The sequence below is a fragment of the Mus caroli genome, chromosome 11 (assembly GCF_900094665.2).
Source record: "Mus caroli chromosome 11, CAROLI_EIJ_v1.1, whole genome shotgun sequence".
Lineage (NCBI taxonomy): Eukaryota > Metazoa > Chordata > Mammalia > Rodentia > Muridae > Mus > Mus caroli.
The window spans coordinates 85,277,623-85,295,025 of NC_034580.1; the positions used below are offsets into that span (position 1 = coordinate 85,277,623).

Consider the following 17,403-nt stretch of genomic DNA (forward strand, 5'->3'; position numbering starts at 1 on the left):
AAGATTTAGATTCTTCAAAGTTGTGTTGGTGTAATAGGGATTCCTCCCTCTACCCAGAATCACATCCGTTCCTTATAGTGCCAAATGCTTGTCCAGCACGAACCGCCCTGTCCTCACTCACCTCTGCAGCACACACACCTAGTCCAGAATTGATCCGTTCTCTCTGGGGGAATGTGTAGCAGCTTGCAATGCTCTCTAAGGCTGAGTGTCTGCCTTGGTGTCCCTGTGCCTTTCCCGTTACAGACTTAGCTCCAAGATGAGATCTCGTTTTTAGCTTTGCTTCTCTGTCTGCTCAGCTACAGTCTTTACTAAGACCCTGGCCTCCAAAAGCAGTACAATCAATTTCAACCATGAAGAAAGAAGAATGGTCTTGGAGACCCCTGGAATATCCCTACCGCTCTAGCATCTTCCGGAGGCTCTCTCACAGGATACCTACCAGCCTGTATCAATCTTGGTTTCAAACACACTAAAATCTGCTTGATAACACAGTTCTGTCTCAATGCTCAGAATCCTAGGGAATACAACACACAATTCAACCATTAAGTTTCTTTCCAGGGTACTTGCTCAAAAGTAAACTGAATGATAGTATGCCACCCTGTACCTCCCCCCTCCCCAAATGAGAACTACTTGTAGAATCTTAAGCAGTCAAAACCAATAGCCAATGGATGGGCACAGGTAGAGGCTCCTGGAGTTATGGCTTGGTTCAACCACTTTCCCTAGTAGTATAGATCCGCTAAAGTATCACACAGTGCCAAGTCTCAGAATCTTGCACAGGGAAACACAAACAGCAGTCCCGGAGATGTGGCCTGGGTAGTGTGTGATAGATGCTTATGAACATTCATGTGCTCCGTTCCTCTTCATTCGGTGGACTGGGTAGGTCCACTCCGAATGGGGGAGTTGGTTCTAGAGGTAAGGCCGAACAAAGTGCTAGCCAACAGGGGCCAGGACAGGCAACTAAGAGCTCCAAGCTGTTCTTTCTCTCCACATGTGGATCTTAGGAGATTCCAGTGCCTGGAACTTGACCAGCAAATAGTAAAGACATGTTTGTATCTAAAGCACATTTTTTTTCTTCTTCCTCTTACTACTGTTAGATCTTTCTACTTAAAGAAAACTGCCTAGAGCATATTTGGGAGGGGAAATAGCAAGAGTTGTTATCCCCAAAGCACACAAAAGCACAGATCACTTTCCAAAATGCCCCTGATTTCAGAGTAAAACTGTTGACACACCCTTAAAAAAAAAAAAAAAAAAGAATTAGCTAGGAGAAAAGCTGGCCAGCTTCCCGAATTTCACTGAACTCAACGGGCCTTTGTGATGACAGAGATCTTCATGTGGTGATTGGACAGAGAGGAGCCCGAGGAACTGGCATCTTCCGGGATGCTGGAAACTAGCCAGCTCGACCACACCAAGCAAAAGCAAAATGAAAGTGGGAGGGAGGGAGAATAATCAAACACACGTGAAGGCAGTTCTTCCCCAAATGCGAAGCACAAGTGTGCTCCCCAAAGAGAAAACGCCAGCGCGCTTCAATGGCAGAGTGGAAATGCCTGGGTTGGCTCCCACAGATGGGAACTGCACCAGTGACCTGTTCCTCCTGGAACTGGCCATCCTTCTTGCTTCCTTCCACTGCGGTCCCTCCCTCCCCCTAAGCAACTGCTCCTTATTGCTAAGGAAGAGGAAGATGCTTTTTAAGTAAGGGGGAATTCTCTCTGACATAGTCAATCTCCTCACAGCGTTGTTTGTGATGTTCTTGGTGGCCTCAGTTCTTCTGAGATGTGACAGTCCAGTGTGTTAGCAACCCCATGCAATCTGGCATCTTCAGATAAGGAACATCCATTGGCGAACCAGCTTACTTGACTTCATGGCGACAGGCCACCCAGGCACTACATACAGCCTTATCTCTTATCATCTATTCCTCTTCTTGTGAACTTTTTTTTTTTTTTTTTCGACACAGGGTTTCTCTGTGTAGCCCTGGCTGTCCTGGAACTCACTCTGCAGACCAGGCTGGCCTCGAACTCAGAAATCTGCCTGCCTCTGCCTCCCAAGTGCTGGGATTAAAGGCGTGTGCCACCAGTGCCCCGCTATCTATTACTCTTCTTATCACTCAAACCCCACGGTGACATATCTGCAGAGGATCCCACTCCCCTTTGGCTTGCCTTTACCCATCCCCATCCCTCCTCCCACCCCCACCTCTCCACCCACCCCTACCCTTACTCCTTCACCGCTAATGTAGAAGACCGAAAAGGAGTTCTTTTCTGCAGCTTCACACTACAAAAGAGTGATATCGAAGACTAGGTTAGAGAAAAACCTTAAAAAAAGAATGCTTGCATAAGGATTTAAAACGGGGGAAAGAAAACAGGAGAGATTTTTAGTGACTTTTTTAAATAATTGGGTTATGATGGATTCACTCCTGTAATTACAGTGGATGGTGTGGGCACGGAAAAAAAAATAGAAAAGAAAAGGAAAACGTAGAGTAAAATACAACAGCAAGTAAGGAATTTCCTTTCACCAAATTGTCTCCGGTCCCTTAATGGTCTGTAAATCTTGCTGAGTACTTTGTGTACGGTCCCTAGCATGGTGATTTGCATCCCACTGTCGGCCTCGCTGTTGGCCGCCGCTTGCTGCTGCTGTCTCAGTCCGCTTCTGGCTGAGAAAGGTAAGGCTCGGTTTCCTTGCTCTTTGAAAGATCTGGGAGAGGCTTGTAGATTGTTTGACGGGGTTCGCCGGGGGAGGACGGTTACCATTCATGAACTCGGAAGTCTTCAGGAAAGTTTTCCAAACTTGAGCCTTCCCAAGCCCTGCGCTGAAAAAAAAAAAAAAAAAAAAAAGAACCAGGGAGATTTCCTCACTTTTCTGCACCGAGAGCTTGCAGAAAAAGAGACTGGATGCATTGTAATGAAAATTTGTACGTGGGGCCAGGTGTCGCTTCCCAGGGTGTTTAATACCAGATAGGCACCCTGTGGGCGGAAGACTGGACATTCAAAGGCATTTTTGCATGTGTTGCTGTGAAAAATCTTTTTGAATTTCTTCTTAAGAGATAAAGTTGGTTAAAGATGCTTGTGCCCCCGGTTGCCCTGGTGCTTCTACCCTTTTCTTCCTGGCACAATTTCTGGCTAATCCCTGAGCTTTCCATTTCTTTAAATTTACCAGTTCAAATCAGGAGTTGTCTAATTTTGGAGACTGGCATCTTCCTACCTAGACAGATGCCTTTACACTGTGCTGGGACAGTGGCGGCACACCTGAAACCATGAGAAGGCCGAAGCTTCAGAGTTAGAAGTAGCAGCAAACCTGTGGCCTTGCACCCTGGAGGCACAGCTCTGTTCAGTGTCTCTCTTTACTGCTTCATCCTGGGGCTCGCCATAGGAAGGGATGCCTCTCTCCCCTGTAGGTTCATTTCTTTACCTTCGGCTTAGGAAGCAAGGGAAAATGATCTTCCACTAGGATATGGTGATGTTCAGAACTTCCTGGCTGCTACTGGGGATTTGCTTAATTTACAGAAAATGGCCTGTGCTAGGAATTAGGGAGGTCTTGCCCTAAAGGCAGGAGTTCCCAAGTGGGAAGCAGCTGTCTTTGAGGGTTTCTATTTGATGTAGCCTAGACCCTAGGTCACCATCTTCTGAAATACCCTGGTTCCAAAATATGCCCAATCTCACCATCCAGTGATGTCACTAGTTATATGTGAGACTCCATTTCTCTAAGACTCACATTGGAAGCTGTGAGGATGATGGCAGTCTGGGCTTCCAGCTGGCCTACAGGAACCCCTTATACCCAGCATGTTGGACCTCTGATTCAGGTCTTGGTAACTTCTCAGTGTGATCAATTGGAACCAAGGAGCACTTGCTCTGGCTCACATTGGAGGAAAAGGACTCCTGGTCTCTCTGTGTCACCCTTAGAAGCTAGGAGGGTGAGAGGTCAAGGGGGCAAGCCAGTGGCTAAAGAGAGCTAAGCATCCCTCAGATGGGAAGACAAAGCTATTCTGTCAGTGATGCGAATGAGTAGACTGTACCAGGAATTGGTAAGACTTGCACAGATGAAGGAAATCCAGGGATGACCTTTAGAAATATGGGCAGGCTTGCCATAGTGCTCTTGCTTTGCCACTGACCTTCTTCACCCCAGGTTTTATGCTTTTCAAATACCTTACAGTTTCAAGTGGCTTTTCTGTAAGACAGCCTAAGCCTATCAGGTCACTGATGATGCTGGGGCATAGCCTTCAGTATATTATTCGAAAGAATGGTGTGCCAGATGTGTGTTTGAAGATTTAAGATATATTATTGATTAAAATGGGACCAGAAACAGCAAGGCTTGGCATAGGCAGACTTATTATGGATCGATTTATTCAGACTCTACATTTTATAAGCTCTGAGGGTGAGCTTGCACCTATTTATGACTGAGGTCCAGTGGGCCTGGTAGTGAAGGTCTGTGACTGTAGCGACTGAAGAAACTGAGACAGGGGGATTTAAAGGTCAAGGTGGAGAGTGGGCTGGGAATATAGCTGAACGATAAAGTTCTTGCTGAGTACATATGAGACTCTGGGCTCGATCTCCAAGTTAGAGAAAAACTGGGGTCTGAAGCAGCGAGAGTTTATTTCTTTGTGAACTTAGTCATTTTATTTACCTCTGTATGTCTCCACAACTTTATTTACAAATGAATGAGAATACTAACGTGTGTCAGTCCTTAATATCATACCACACCCATAACAGGTGCTTTGTCTATAGAGTCAATGTTGCTGGTGACAGTGGTGGCCAATTTCAGGTTTGCCAAAGCCACTCATCACCCAGAACAAGCAGTAAGCAATCCCTGCTTAAATCAAGATAACCCGGGTTTCCCAGCTTAACCAGGACTGTAGTCTTTCCCGCCCTCTTCTGTAAATGAAGGAACATCAAACGAGGGGAGGGGCCAACTCACACATACATGAGTAAAAAGAAAACAAAAAAACTGTGAGAGCTTAGAGCATTGGCTTTCTGCTAGTCTAGAGGCTGGGCTCAGAGGTTTGACAACTCCACAGCTGTTCCTGCCTCTGAGGAGCGTCTGTCCCCATCAGTTCTGTCTGTCAGCTAGGTCCGCAGTGCTGACTCTGGGATTCTCTTATGAAAATGCCTGATGGGCAAGCCAGAGGAGGAGGAGGAAGATCTAGAGTTTGGCTGGGGAAAAAATGAGTAACTCAGAGCAGCCTGCTTCAATAAATGCTGGGAGAGAAAGAAAAGCCGAGGCTGGCTCCAGTCTCTGGGGACTCTGAGGTGATGATCCGGAATTATCATGTCCCCGAGCAGAGTTGGAGCATGCCAAAACTCTGAATCTGCTGGTGAGGAAAAGAAGGAAGAAAGAAGAAGGAAGAAAGGAAAAAGAAGGGAGGGACATGCTAGAGGAAGAGGGAGTTAATTGAGAGGGGAGGGGAGGGCAAGCCTCCCTGAGGAGCCGGGGTGACAGGAAAGAAGAGTTCCAGGATCCAAAGCCTTGTCTGCAGTTAAGTATTTTTATGTCTGTTCTGTCCCCCAGAGGCAATCCCTGGTCTGTCCTTTTACCAATGCCCAGTGGGTGACAGGCTCTTTCCCAGAAGTTGAACGGAGCTACGCTGGCAGATCCTTCTCTCCCAAGTCAAGTGGCCTCTCTGGTAATGGACTGCCTTTCTGTGAGGTATGTGTTGTGAATTTCCGGACAGATCTTTGATTTTAAGTTGTGCTGATCTCAGCTTTGAGGGGAGGGAGATTTTAATTTTAACTTTTTTTTCCCCCCCGGATAAAATGTCCAATATCCTTTCACTGACCTAGCCACTATAATTTTAGGGTACAATTGGATAATGGTTAATAAATAATCATTACCTATTAATTAATCATGGATAATAGTTAATTTGTTGGTGACTAAAAATTATATGCAAGTTACATCAGGTGGACCTCTCGTACTTTCATTGCCTGGTGAGTGGCATTTTGGTCTGTTTTGATTTAGTGTTGTGTTTATTGTCAGTCAGGGCTTAATACATTCAAAGGATTAATATAATCAAACAATCTTAAAGTGTCCCACAAATCTGTAGTCCTTGCGACTGTGCAGCCTCTCCTGGGTGCTAGTCAGCGAGTGACTCTGTGACAGCTCTGAGGTTCAGACAAAACCTTCTTCCTGGTTTCTCAAACTGGGGTTTCTACCAGATGCCTTTTGATCTTGAGTTTTGTACTAAAACCTTCAAGTTCAAAACAGCTAAGAAAGGGGCAAGTTTTATACAGAAGACCATTGAGGAAAAATGAATTGGCCACATGTGTGTGTGTGTGTGTGTGTGTGATATTTATGCTTATTTGTGTAAGCCTCTTATAAAATACAGAATAACGAAATTCCTTGTTGATTTTAAATGGAAAATTTGTACATGACAGCTAGATACTCTTAATAGTTGGTGAATAGTTAATTATTGTCGGAAACATTGAAAAAGAAAAAAAAATAGCTATAGCCTATAAAGGGGTCAAAATGTCTTTTTCTTATTTTTCCCTTTTTAGATGGGTAGTAGTCTGTTGACACAGTCTAATCCTTAGTCCTGAAGTGATTGGCACCTAAGTTTTTTTTTCCCCCTAGCTTGCACATCTGTCTCTGAGCTGAGTAAGAGTTACAGAAGTACGGGTGGGACTTGAGGTAGGGTGGGGTTGGAAAGGTCCCAAGCACACACTCTATGGTTCGCCCTGCTTAAGGAGTCAGCCGATGGAGAAGCATGCCATTTATGCACTTGCTGTTGGTCCTGACGTTGCTCTCATGAGCAGTGAATGGGTGATAGCTTGGAAAGAATGCATGTCATGCCCCGCAAAACTGGCAAGAGTTCACGCTGCTGAGAGTTGTGGAACTGTTTATAGCATAGTCTCCTCTTGAATGAGCCACCTTTGGATTAGGATTCAGCTTTTCCAGGCTTAGAGAAAACACAGGCAATCCGCAAAAGAAGAACACTTATAAAAGATACTTGGAGACCACCACGGTCGAGGAAATACTGCAGAGCGCTTCCTGCTTTCTATCTTTCTCCTTTTCTGGGCATAGCTGTTTCACCCTCTCTTTCACTCAGTGCGAAAGACCCCACAAATGGAGAATGTGAATAAGTGAGGCTTGTGCTCCTGGGTGACCTGGGACAGGAGGGGCCTCTCCACCTTTCTGCTTCCATTTGCAGGGCTGGTGCTGCCATCTTAGCTGATGTCTCCTGCCTTCTTCTTCACAGCTTGCATCCTGACCAGGCTTTCCAAATCTAGCCTGTGAAGCGAGATAAGAAAAATCCCACAGAAGAAAAAAAAAATGACCGAAGAACCCACAAAAGAGAACCTGGGAACTCCAAAATCTCCCACACCTGTGACAATGGAGAAAAACCCCAAGAGGGAAGTTGTGATCACCACGGTCCCCTTGGTCAGCGAGGTTCAACTGATGGCCGCCACTGGGGGTGCCGAACTCTCCTGCTACCGCTGCATCATCCCCTTTGCCGTGGTAGTCTTCATCACTGGGATTGTGGTCACCGCTGTGGCTTACAGCTTTAATTCCCATGGTTCCATCATCTCCATCTTCGGCCTGGTCCTTCTGTCCTCCGGACTGTTTTTACTAGCCTCCAGTGCCTTGTGCTGGAAGGTGAGACAAAGGAACAAGAAAGTCAAGAGACGCGAGAGTCAGACCGCTCTTGTGGTGAATCAGAGGTGCTTGTTTGCTTAAGACTGAGTACGAGCAAACGCGAATGCTCACCCGCCCACACTGCTCTAACTCGGTGAACTCATTCATACAGAAACCAGCCCGGTAGGGGATGAGCTCAACTTTCGAATGAACTACCAAAATGAAAAACAGGGCATAGAGAGGACTGAAAATGAGGGGTCAAGACGGTTTCCCCTTGGTAGGGAATAACTCATCTTTAACGACAAACTTAATCCTAAGGGCTATTTCTAACACAGAGGAATCAGCTTGCTTTTCCTGTTAAACGTTTAGGGAGCGTGGGAGATGCACAGCATTAAATAACAGTTGGTTCACTTTAGAAAGTACCCAAGGGAAGGATGGACAAATAATGAGAGCCCTGGCAAGTGGTGTTATAAAAAGCCTACATTGGCTTGGCATTCCCACGTACCTAAGAAGTTCTGTTACATATATATATATACATATATATTTTTTCCAATAAGTTGATTCTTTGGCCCCCCTTTTAAAAGAATTTTCACTTTCAGTAACATCACTAGAGGTACTTTATTTTGAAGAATAGACTAATATTTTTTTATATTTTAACAATGGACAATTGTAGATGGTTGTAATGACCTGTCAGAAGAAAACAGAAATGTAGGTAACACAGATGACACAGGGACAGTTAAATTAATATTGAAATAATCCAATCTAGCACCTTTGATGGCTTTTATACAAAAGTTCAGTGTGTATTTCACTCAAAATAATAAATGCTCATGGCTGCTGAAACTTCTTAAATGCTAGTTTCTGCTGTCCTTATTATTTTCAGATTTATTTTATTTGAATTATGTATATTCCTGTGCTGGGGTTTGTGCCATGAGTGCAGGTGTCCTTGGAGTCCAGCAGAAGGCACCTGATCTCCTGGAACTGGAGTTACAGGTCGTTGGAAGCTGCCTGGCATCGATCCTGGGAACAGAATGTGGGTCCTCTGCAAGAACAGAGCACACTCTTAGCCCCAGTGCCATCTTTCTCACCCTTGTCTTTATTACTTTTGTTGCTATTCTGAATTGTCCACTTCCCCTCATCTCATTTGTAAATTATCAGTTGTGTGTTTCTCAGCTGGAAATTTCTTCTTCTACTGGAAGATTGTTGTTTTCATCTCATGTTACAGTTCAGCAACACTTAATACATAATATATTAATATGTTCTTAAGGGTTTCTAAAAATGCCAGTAGGAAATCAGTGCCTGGGGTAGGAGATTTAACAGTGTGCTATTAAATGTGCATTGTGCTTCTTGTTGACTTAATTATGATCTGGTACAGGTTGCATATTCCACTGGTCATTGTACTGCACAAATAAGATAAGACTGTGGTTCTGAGCTAGCCAATTCTATATTCTATATTCTATATACTCCAGTAAGAATCATTTCTCATTATTGTACTTTAAACTTCACTCAACCAGAGTAAGAAGACAGTTTAAGGATGAAGCCTTAATATTTGCAGAGGCTGGAGGCACCTATCGTATTACATTCATTGGAAGGGATTCTACACTTGATCTTAGCCAAAAGGCCGAGAAGCGATCATTGGAAGGGATTCTATTGAGGGACTTCCTAAAGTCTGCCAGTAGCCATCTGACATTGGCTACTCCCCAGTCCTTGCTTGCTTTTGTAGTTGGAAACACCTTAATGTTTCTAATAACATTGAATGCCAGTGAATTAATAGGGCTCACTGCAGGGCAGGGACTGCTGTGTCTTGATACGGTTTTTGGCTTTGTTTTTAAGTCCATGACAGGCAAAAAGAAACTGCTGTATAAAGAAACTTCTCAGGGCAAGGTAAAGCTTCTCTGGACTGCTCTAAACACATCTCATCTTTCACTCCCAACCCAATAAACCTGCCGTATGAGTCAGCCAGACTAACTCCACCAACCTGCATTAGGCTCTGGTTTTCCTGCCTCCGTGTCTGCCCAGACGTTTCTCTCTCCCTTATAATGGTGACACCATTTTTCACATCCCCCTCTCCATCCCAGGCTACCCAAATCTTGCTTCTCATCAACACTCTGGCTCCAAAGCTGCCTCCTCCCAGAAGCCTGTCTCCTCTGTGAACACACTGTGCTTTCCCCAGCTACTGGTTCTTATCGTTTATGGCAATTTCAGTTTCTCATTACATGGGCGATATAAACGTGTTTATTTTTCCCTTACAAGCCATCTTAGACAAATCTGTACAGTATGTTGTACCTAGTGTGCTGGCTGGTGCATTAGCTTGCACAGGGAAGAAATTCAACAAATACTCAAATGAGGTGTTAAATAAACTCAAGAATGAAGAGTGAGCGGTTTATCCAGAAATACAGTCTATTCTTATATCTTGAGCGAAAACGTTTTGATTCTCAACTTTCCCAAGAATATGTTACCCGGCATTCCCCAGCTTCATGGCAAAGGCAGGTTAGGGTTAAGAAATGGTCCTCTGTTCTTGAGCTAAGTGCCTACCCAGCCCTTCAAAATGATTGAAAAGCAAACGCGTGAATTATTTCTGGCCACCAGGGGGCCTCATGCTGCTACCCGAGTCTCCAGAGAAATCCTATGGGATGACTTAACTGCTGAACTAATGGGATAGAATCTGCAGATAGCCATATGGTTCCTAGCTGAAAGGAACAGAGATGTCTTAAGTGCCTCCTTTCCATCCACTTCCCTAAGTTTTTCTTAAACAATGGAGATTTCCTAATATGGAGAGACTTTGGGGATTCACCGGGTCTCATCCCTATAAAGCCACCGCAAATGGCAACTCTAATAAGGAAACTAGACAAGACTTGAATTACAATCATGATTGCAGCATGCCATCCATGCTCGAGTAGCATCTGGCTTTACAAATGGTTCTATCACACACAGGGAAGCGTGTGCTAAATGTACCCTCATATATGATGCAAGCTGGCGTGTAAGTATGTATATATGCAGGGTCTCACTCTAGAGCCCAGGCTAGCCTCAAATGTGTGGCAATCCTTCTGTCTCAGCCTCCTGGGTGCTGGAATTACAGGAGGGAGGGGAAGGGAAGAATGAGGAGAAGCAGAAGGCTGGGGGAGAGAGAGAGAGAGAAAGAGGGAGAAAGGCAAAAGATCATGGATTTTGAACTTGGAAGAAATGGTTATATAAGCTCTCCTGTTAAACTAAACGAGGAAATCTTGAGAAAATAAGTTTCCTTTTCAGAATGAAGTTAGTTTATAAAGAAATGTTTTTATTTCCTACCCCATAAAGCATTATGGGGGCTTCAGGGATGACTCAGTGGTTGAACAGCACTTGCAGAAGAACAGTCTGTGTTCACCTGAAACCACACATGTGCCCCCCTGTCTCTCACACACACACTCACACTCACACACATACACAGACACACACCACACACACACACATGCGCACACTAAAAATTCAACACATCTTAAAAACAATGTACTATAGAGTTTTGAAACTGCTGCTTGTAATATCCCTTATACTGACTGCAGCTTCCCTCTCTGAGGGTCTCCACAGGTAGTAAAGCATCAAGCAGCCACTGGTTTGGATTGAATGTCCTTAACTAGTTACTTTGTTTAACCTTGACACAATCCACAGGTTGTCTAGTCCCAAAGTCATCTGGAGGAAGTCTCTTCCCCAAAGATGAATAAACCTAGCCTACGCACACAAGGTTCGGGGTGGGAGTGGGGGTCGGGGGGATGGGAATGGGGGTGGGAGGGATGGAGTGGGGGTGGGGATGGTGTTAGGAGAATAAGTCAATGAATAGATCAGCAGAGAGAAACGTTTTCCTCGGTGCCCCTCTCCTATGGACCTGTCTGTCATTTGATTCACTTTTATCCTTATCACTCTACTGACAAGATGACTGAGGTAGAAATCAGCAGAGAGCCACTAGGTATATATATATTTTCAACCTTGTGGTTTTGAATTCCAAGGGCCTAAGTCCCTACATTTTGGTATCCATGAGGAATTACCATCACTCCTGACTCTGCTACTTGCTCTGTGTTAACAGGACCCAGGCCCAGCTGCCATTTGTCACCATACTGTGAGGCTAGGACTCCACTCTGCTGCACAGGCTTGATGACCCAGGGACTCACAGCCAGGGAGGCCTAGCACTGGGATGAATGAGTGGTGGGCATGTGGTTGTCTGAATAAGAGTGGCCCCCATAAACTAATGTGTTTGAATGCTTGGTGCATACAGAGTGGCACTCTTAGGAGGTGTGGCCTTGTTGGAGTGGGGGTGGCCTTTTGGAGGAAGTATGTGGGGGGGGCGGCTTTGAGGTCGAAAGCTCAAGTCAATTCTCTTCCTGCTGCCTGTGGATCCAGATGTAGAATGCTAAGCTCCTCTCCAGCACCATGTCTGCCTGCATGCTAGTATGCTACCCACCATGATGATAATGGGCTAAACCTCTGAACTGTAAGCCAGCCCCAAAGGAATGATTTCCATTATAAGAGTTGCTTTGGTCATGGTGTCTCCACAGAAATGAAAACCCCAAGTCAGGGCACACCACTGCAGTTAATATGGTGTCTCTTTCCTATGGAGATATTGTAACAAAAATGCCATAGACTGTAGGGCTTGTGAATGCAGAAATGCATTTGTCATCGTTTTAGAGCCTCCAAAATCTAAGCACAAGTCAGTGACAGAGCTTCTGTCTGATAAAATCATTCTCTCTTAAGTTCATAAACAGGTCTCTCACCATGTACCCTCAGAGGAGATTCTACAGGGTCACAATCCCATCCTAGAGGATTAATCCCCAGGAGCCCATCTGCTTCCAAAAATCCAAACTTCCAAATACTATCACACTGGGGATTTCACATGTAAATTTGGGGAGTATACAAAACTCATATATAGCTCCTGGCTTCATTATTCTCTATAACCAACATAATTCCCTAAATGTCCCCTTAGGTAAGGAAGGTATCTTAAGCCGGTGTCTTATAGCTGTGAAGAAACACCATGACCAAGGCAACTCTTATAAAAGTATTTAATTGGGGCTTGCTTACAGTTTCAGAGGTTTAGTCTTTTTTCGTGGGGAGCATGGCAGCATGCATTCAGTTGCTAGAGAAGCAGCTGAGACTTCTATATCTGGATCCACCACGAGCAGGAAGAGACTCTGGGCTTGCAACAGACTTTTTGAAAACTCAAAAGCTACCCTTAGTGACATACTTCCTCCAACAAGAACAGACCTCCTAATCCTTTCAAATAGTGCTAATCCCTGTTGACCAAGTATTTAAATTTATGAGCCTGTGAAGGAGGGGGCACATTCTCCTTTAAATGACAACAGGAGGCAATAAAAACATCCTTACATCCATTTAATACTTTTTATTAAATTATCATAGATAGGTGGGGAGGTGTGGTACTCAGTAAATTCCCATAAACCAAACCTGTGGAACTGTGCTATGCCTGGAATGTGAAATGTCCCTCACAGTGCCCACTCTGTCCCCAGCTGGCAGCAGCATTTTGGGAGGTTATGAAACTTTTGGGACACAGGGCCTAGATGACAGACATAAGTCTCACTGGAAGTAAGCTGTGGGGGTTATAACCCAGCCCTGTTCCTGGCCTGTTCTTTGATTCCTGATCCACCAAGATGGAAGGACCCTCTGTCTCATGATCCACTGCTAAGAACTCTGATACCTCCCTGCCATGCTGAACAAAAATTGAGAGTCAAAAAAAATCCTTACTCCCTTAAGTTGCTTCTACCACGTGTTTGATCATAATGATGAGAAAACTAATATACACTAACATGAAGATAAAGAAATATTGTTTAAATATTGCCATCCCTGTAAGTTCTCTTGTATCCATTTCCAGGAACTATGTCTCCAGGAAGAACCATTATTTTGAACTCTAATAGAACAACACTACCTGCTTAGTTATTTAAAAATAATTTTATTTTCTGTGTGCATATGGGGTCTGAGTATTTGTACATGTACCACATGCATGCAGGAACCCACAGAGGTCACAAGAGTCATTGGATCTCCTGGATCTGGAGTTACAGATGTGTTTCAGCTGCTGTGTGGGTGCTGAGAACCAAACCCAGATCTGCAAGAACAGCCGGTGCTTTTGGTTGCTGAGCCACCTCTCCAATCTCTGTTGGTTAGGTCTTATTTTCTTTAAAAAAATTGAATAAGTGGAATAATTAATGTATTTTGTGACTAGTCTTTTTCTAATAATGTATTTGTGAGATATGCTGCACACATATTACTGTACATAGTTATATATGGGTCATGTCTACTTCTCTATAGAATTCTGTCATCCAAAAATGATTATACAGTGGTCCTTTGTGTTGTGGATAGATACTCAAGGAGTTTCTAGTTACTGTTCACTAGGGATAGAATGTTTGGTAGCTAGCCTCCAATATGGCCCCAGTGATCCCTGAACTTTGGTATTCACATGCTTATGTGATTTTCTACCCATACTATTTCCAGGACCAGCCTATTGTAGCAAATAAAATGTGGCTGAAGTGATATGTCACTTCCAAGACAGGGCCATAAAATACACTGAGACTTTTCCTTAGGTGCCTGCATCTTTTGTGTGCACTCTCATACCCTCTCAGCTTGCTTTGAGGGAAGCCATAAAGATACCCAGGAACCAAGAGAGGCCATGTGTGGAAGAACTGAAGTCTGTTTCATTTCTAGCATCATTTCCATTGCCGTGATCAAATACCCTCACAAAAAGGGACTTGGGGAAAGGGAATTTATTTAGCTTATAGTTATGGGTCACCATTCATCATGTCAGACAAGTCATGTTAAGAATTCAAACAGTGCCAGGCAGTGGTGGCACATGCCTTTAATCCCAGCACTTGGGAGGCAGAGGCAGAGGCAGGCGGATTTCTGAGTTTGAGGCAAGTCTGGTCTACAGAGTGAGTTCCAGGACAGCCAGGGCTACACAGAGACCCTGTCTCGAAACACCAAAACAAACAAACAAACAAAAAAACACACACACACAAACAAACAAAAAACAAAAACAAAAAACAAAAAACGAAAAACAAAAAACAAAAAAACCCCAAAGAACTCAAACAGCTAATCATAGCCAAGAGAAAGGGCGACTATGCTCGTCCCCGTTTGCTTGCTTTCACCTAGCTTTCTCCCGTGTTATACTCAGGGTCTCTGCCTAGGGAATAGTTTCGCCCTCACTGGACTGGGTCTTCCTACCAATCAACATCATTACCCACAGACATCCCCACAGCCCAACCTGAACTAGATAATTTCTCATTAAAACTCTCTACCAGGCATTCTTTGCTATATTCTGTTGACAGATAAAACCAGCCAGCATAGGCTCCAACCAGCAACTAAAGTTGAGTGAGCTTAGGAGTTGATTTTCCTCCCATAAAACTTTCCAATAACTGTGTTCCTATAGGCAGCTCAGCTAAAACCTCATTAGAGAACCTACTAGACAGAATTACTTAGGACTGTATTGTGACTATCATGGGACATAGGCACCTCTTCTACTCTTGTCTTCTTCATACATAAGAAAAATAATAAGTATCTCACTGAAAGAAGGAATGTGTACTGACAAACATTGTAGCCCCTGTGCATTGTACTCACCCCTCCTAAGGAAAGGAATGGCCTTACATCCAGCTAAGTCACTCACTGTGAGCGACAAAGAGATGATAAATACTTAACGCGTGTTTAATGCTATCTTTGGAGGTAATTTTCTATGCACAAACAGAAATAGTATACTGTTATGAGATTTCCTCTGTGTGACTTTTGAAGTACATGGGTATGTATTTCTGGATATATACCTACAGATGGATTCCTGGATCCGAGGATGGGTATGTGTTCAGTTTCAGTGCCAGATGTTTCATTGTACAGATGTTGGGAAATTGTTGCATCAGCTGACTCTTCCTCTACCACCACGTGAGTGAGTGGATGCAAATCAGATGTGATGCTGGTCCACTATCAGTATTAGATGATGCATTAGGGGCTAGAAGAGAAAGGTGGGATTTGCTGAAGCACTAAGAGAAGGTCTCTGGAAACCAGCCAAACAGACTACAGCCTAAGAGCTGAATTCATGATCTTAACAGCTGCCTGAGGTCAGACTTGCACTAACACCCCAAGCTCCATGAATTTCCATTGGCCTTCTCATTTGACCTCTACAACAGTGAAGTGAGGTGGATTCCACTGCTGTTTCACTTTGCAGACCAGGAGGCCGAATCACTGACTAAGAGAACTAATGGACTTCCTACCACCAGCACTGAGTAGGGCATGGGACTGGAGAGAGAGCTCAGTAGGGAAAGGGCTTGCTTTGCCAACGTGAGGATCTGAGCTTGATTTCCTACTCAATAATTATGTTTTTTTTTTAAATGTCAAATGTGGTAGAACTCGTCTCCCAGGGCTAACGGAGCATCTTTGGGGCTCCTGTCCAGCCAGCCTAATCTACTTGGTGATCACCAGGCTGGTAAGAGACTTGGTTCAGGGGAAAAAAAAAAACATAATAGAGACAGCATCTAAGGAACAACACCCAAGGTGATCTATTTGCCTCCATACTCGTGCACATATGTATAAAAACACACATATTCATGTGTGGTGGTTTGAATAGGAATAGCCACCATACGCGCATGTGTTTGAATGCTTGGCTCATAGGGAGTGGTGCTCTTAAGAGGTGTGGCCTTGTTGGAGGAAGTATGCCACTGTGGGGTAGGCTTGGAGGTCTGATATGCTCAAGCTATGCCCAATGTGGCACACAGCCTTTCTCCTACTGCCTAAAGATCAGGATATAAATCTTTCAGCTCCTCTGCTTCCACCATGTCTGCCACCATGCTTCATGGCACAGTGATAATGGGCTAAGTTTCTGAAACTGTAAGCCAGCCCCAATAGAATGTTTTCCTTTCTAAGAGGTGCCATGGCCATGGTGTCTCTTCACATCAACAAAACCCTAACTAAGACAGCATGTATCCCCAAACACAACAGGGCCCAGGTTCTCAACATAGAACTCGGTCATTTATCAACATGTCCCTTTGGGATATCGTAAACATCGCCTGCTTCACCCTAAGATAAATGTCCCAAGTGGAATCCAAGCAGGGCAGGGCCAGGAGTGGGAGCTAAAGAGTGACTGAGGTCAGCAACAGTTCTGAGAAACCTGAACTGAAACATCAAAGGAGACAATTACTGAATCCCTTACATTTGCAGCCAGGACCTCAGAGTTTCACAAACTGAACATCGTTTCAGTATCTTATAAACATTAAGCTATCCTCTCCGGCTAGCAAATATAAATGGGACCTAAAATGGTGCTTTAACTCTCAGCCTCCTTCAGTTCTCTATGCAAGGAACTCAAAGTTCAGAACGTGAATCCCCTTCAAGCCGCCAGTGAAGGCACAGTGTGATCGTTAATTTTGACCAATGTCTTGACTGTATTAAGGGAAGTCTCTATTGAGGCACATCTCTGGGTGAGCCAATCAGCTGGAAAAAGGGTGTAGAGCCCAACTAAGAAGGGAAGCAATTGAGGAAGACACTGGCTTTCAGTGACCTCTGACCTTCATATGTACCCCAACATACATGTGAATATGCACACATGCACATACACACAATGCTAGGAAACACAAATTCTTTACCAGATTTTGGTAGCACTTTGCTGCTCAGCTGCTGGTTCAGGCCAGCAACCTCCTGGAACTGAGTTCCCATCTAGGCATTCACTCACTCAATGACCCATCGGTCCAAGGTCAGCTGGTCATGATCAGCATCCCAAACACACCAAGTACTATAAATTCAAATGGGCACAAGATGCGTACCCAGCATAAATCTTTGTAAAAACAGTAAAGACCCTTTACAGTCAGTTTCCCAATCTGAATATTAACCACCCAGTTTGGATTCCAG

At 44.3% G+C, this 17,403-nt stretch overlaps 1 protein-coding gene and 1 non-coding gene across 3 annotated transcripts; one reads left to right on the forward strand and one right to left on the reverse strand.

The window, feature by feature from the left end:
• Window positions 1-2,248: 2,248 nt before the first annotated feature.
• Window positions 2,249-8,825, forward strand: Tmem100 (transmembrane protein 100). 2 transcript variants are annotated; one of them, XM_021178348.1, is made up of 3 exons: window positions 2,249-2,650; window positions 5,491-5,628; window positions 7,175-8,394. In XM_021178348.1, the coding sequence occupies exon 3, from the start codon at window positions 7,249-7,251 to the stop codon at window positions 7,651-7,653; it is 405 nt and encodes a 134-aa protein (XP_021034007.1). In that variant the 5' UTR covers window positions 2,249-2,650; window positions 5,491-5,628; window positions 7,175-7,248; the 3' UTR covers window positions 7,654-8,394. The 2 variants fall into 2 exon arrangements, with proteins under 2 accessions (XP_021034007.1, XP_029339048.1); XM_029483188.1 differs by lacking the exon at window positions 2,249-2,650 and adding an exon at window positions 5,010-5,296 and having other exon boundaries at window positions 7,175-8,825.
• Window positions 8,826-8,992: 167 nt separating this feature from the next.
• LOC115032743 lies at window positions 8,993-9,181 on the reverse strand. The gene has a single exon (XR_003838348.1). It is a non-coding gene; the product is annotated as a U2 spliceosomal RNA (small nuclear RNA).
• Window positions 9,182-17,403: the final 8,222 nt, after the last annotated feature.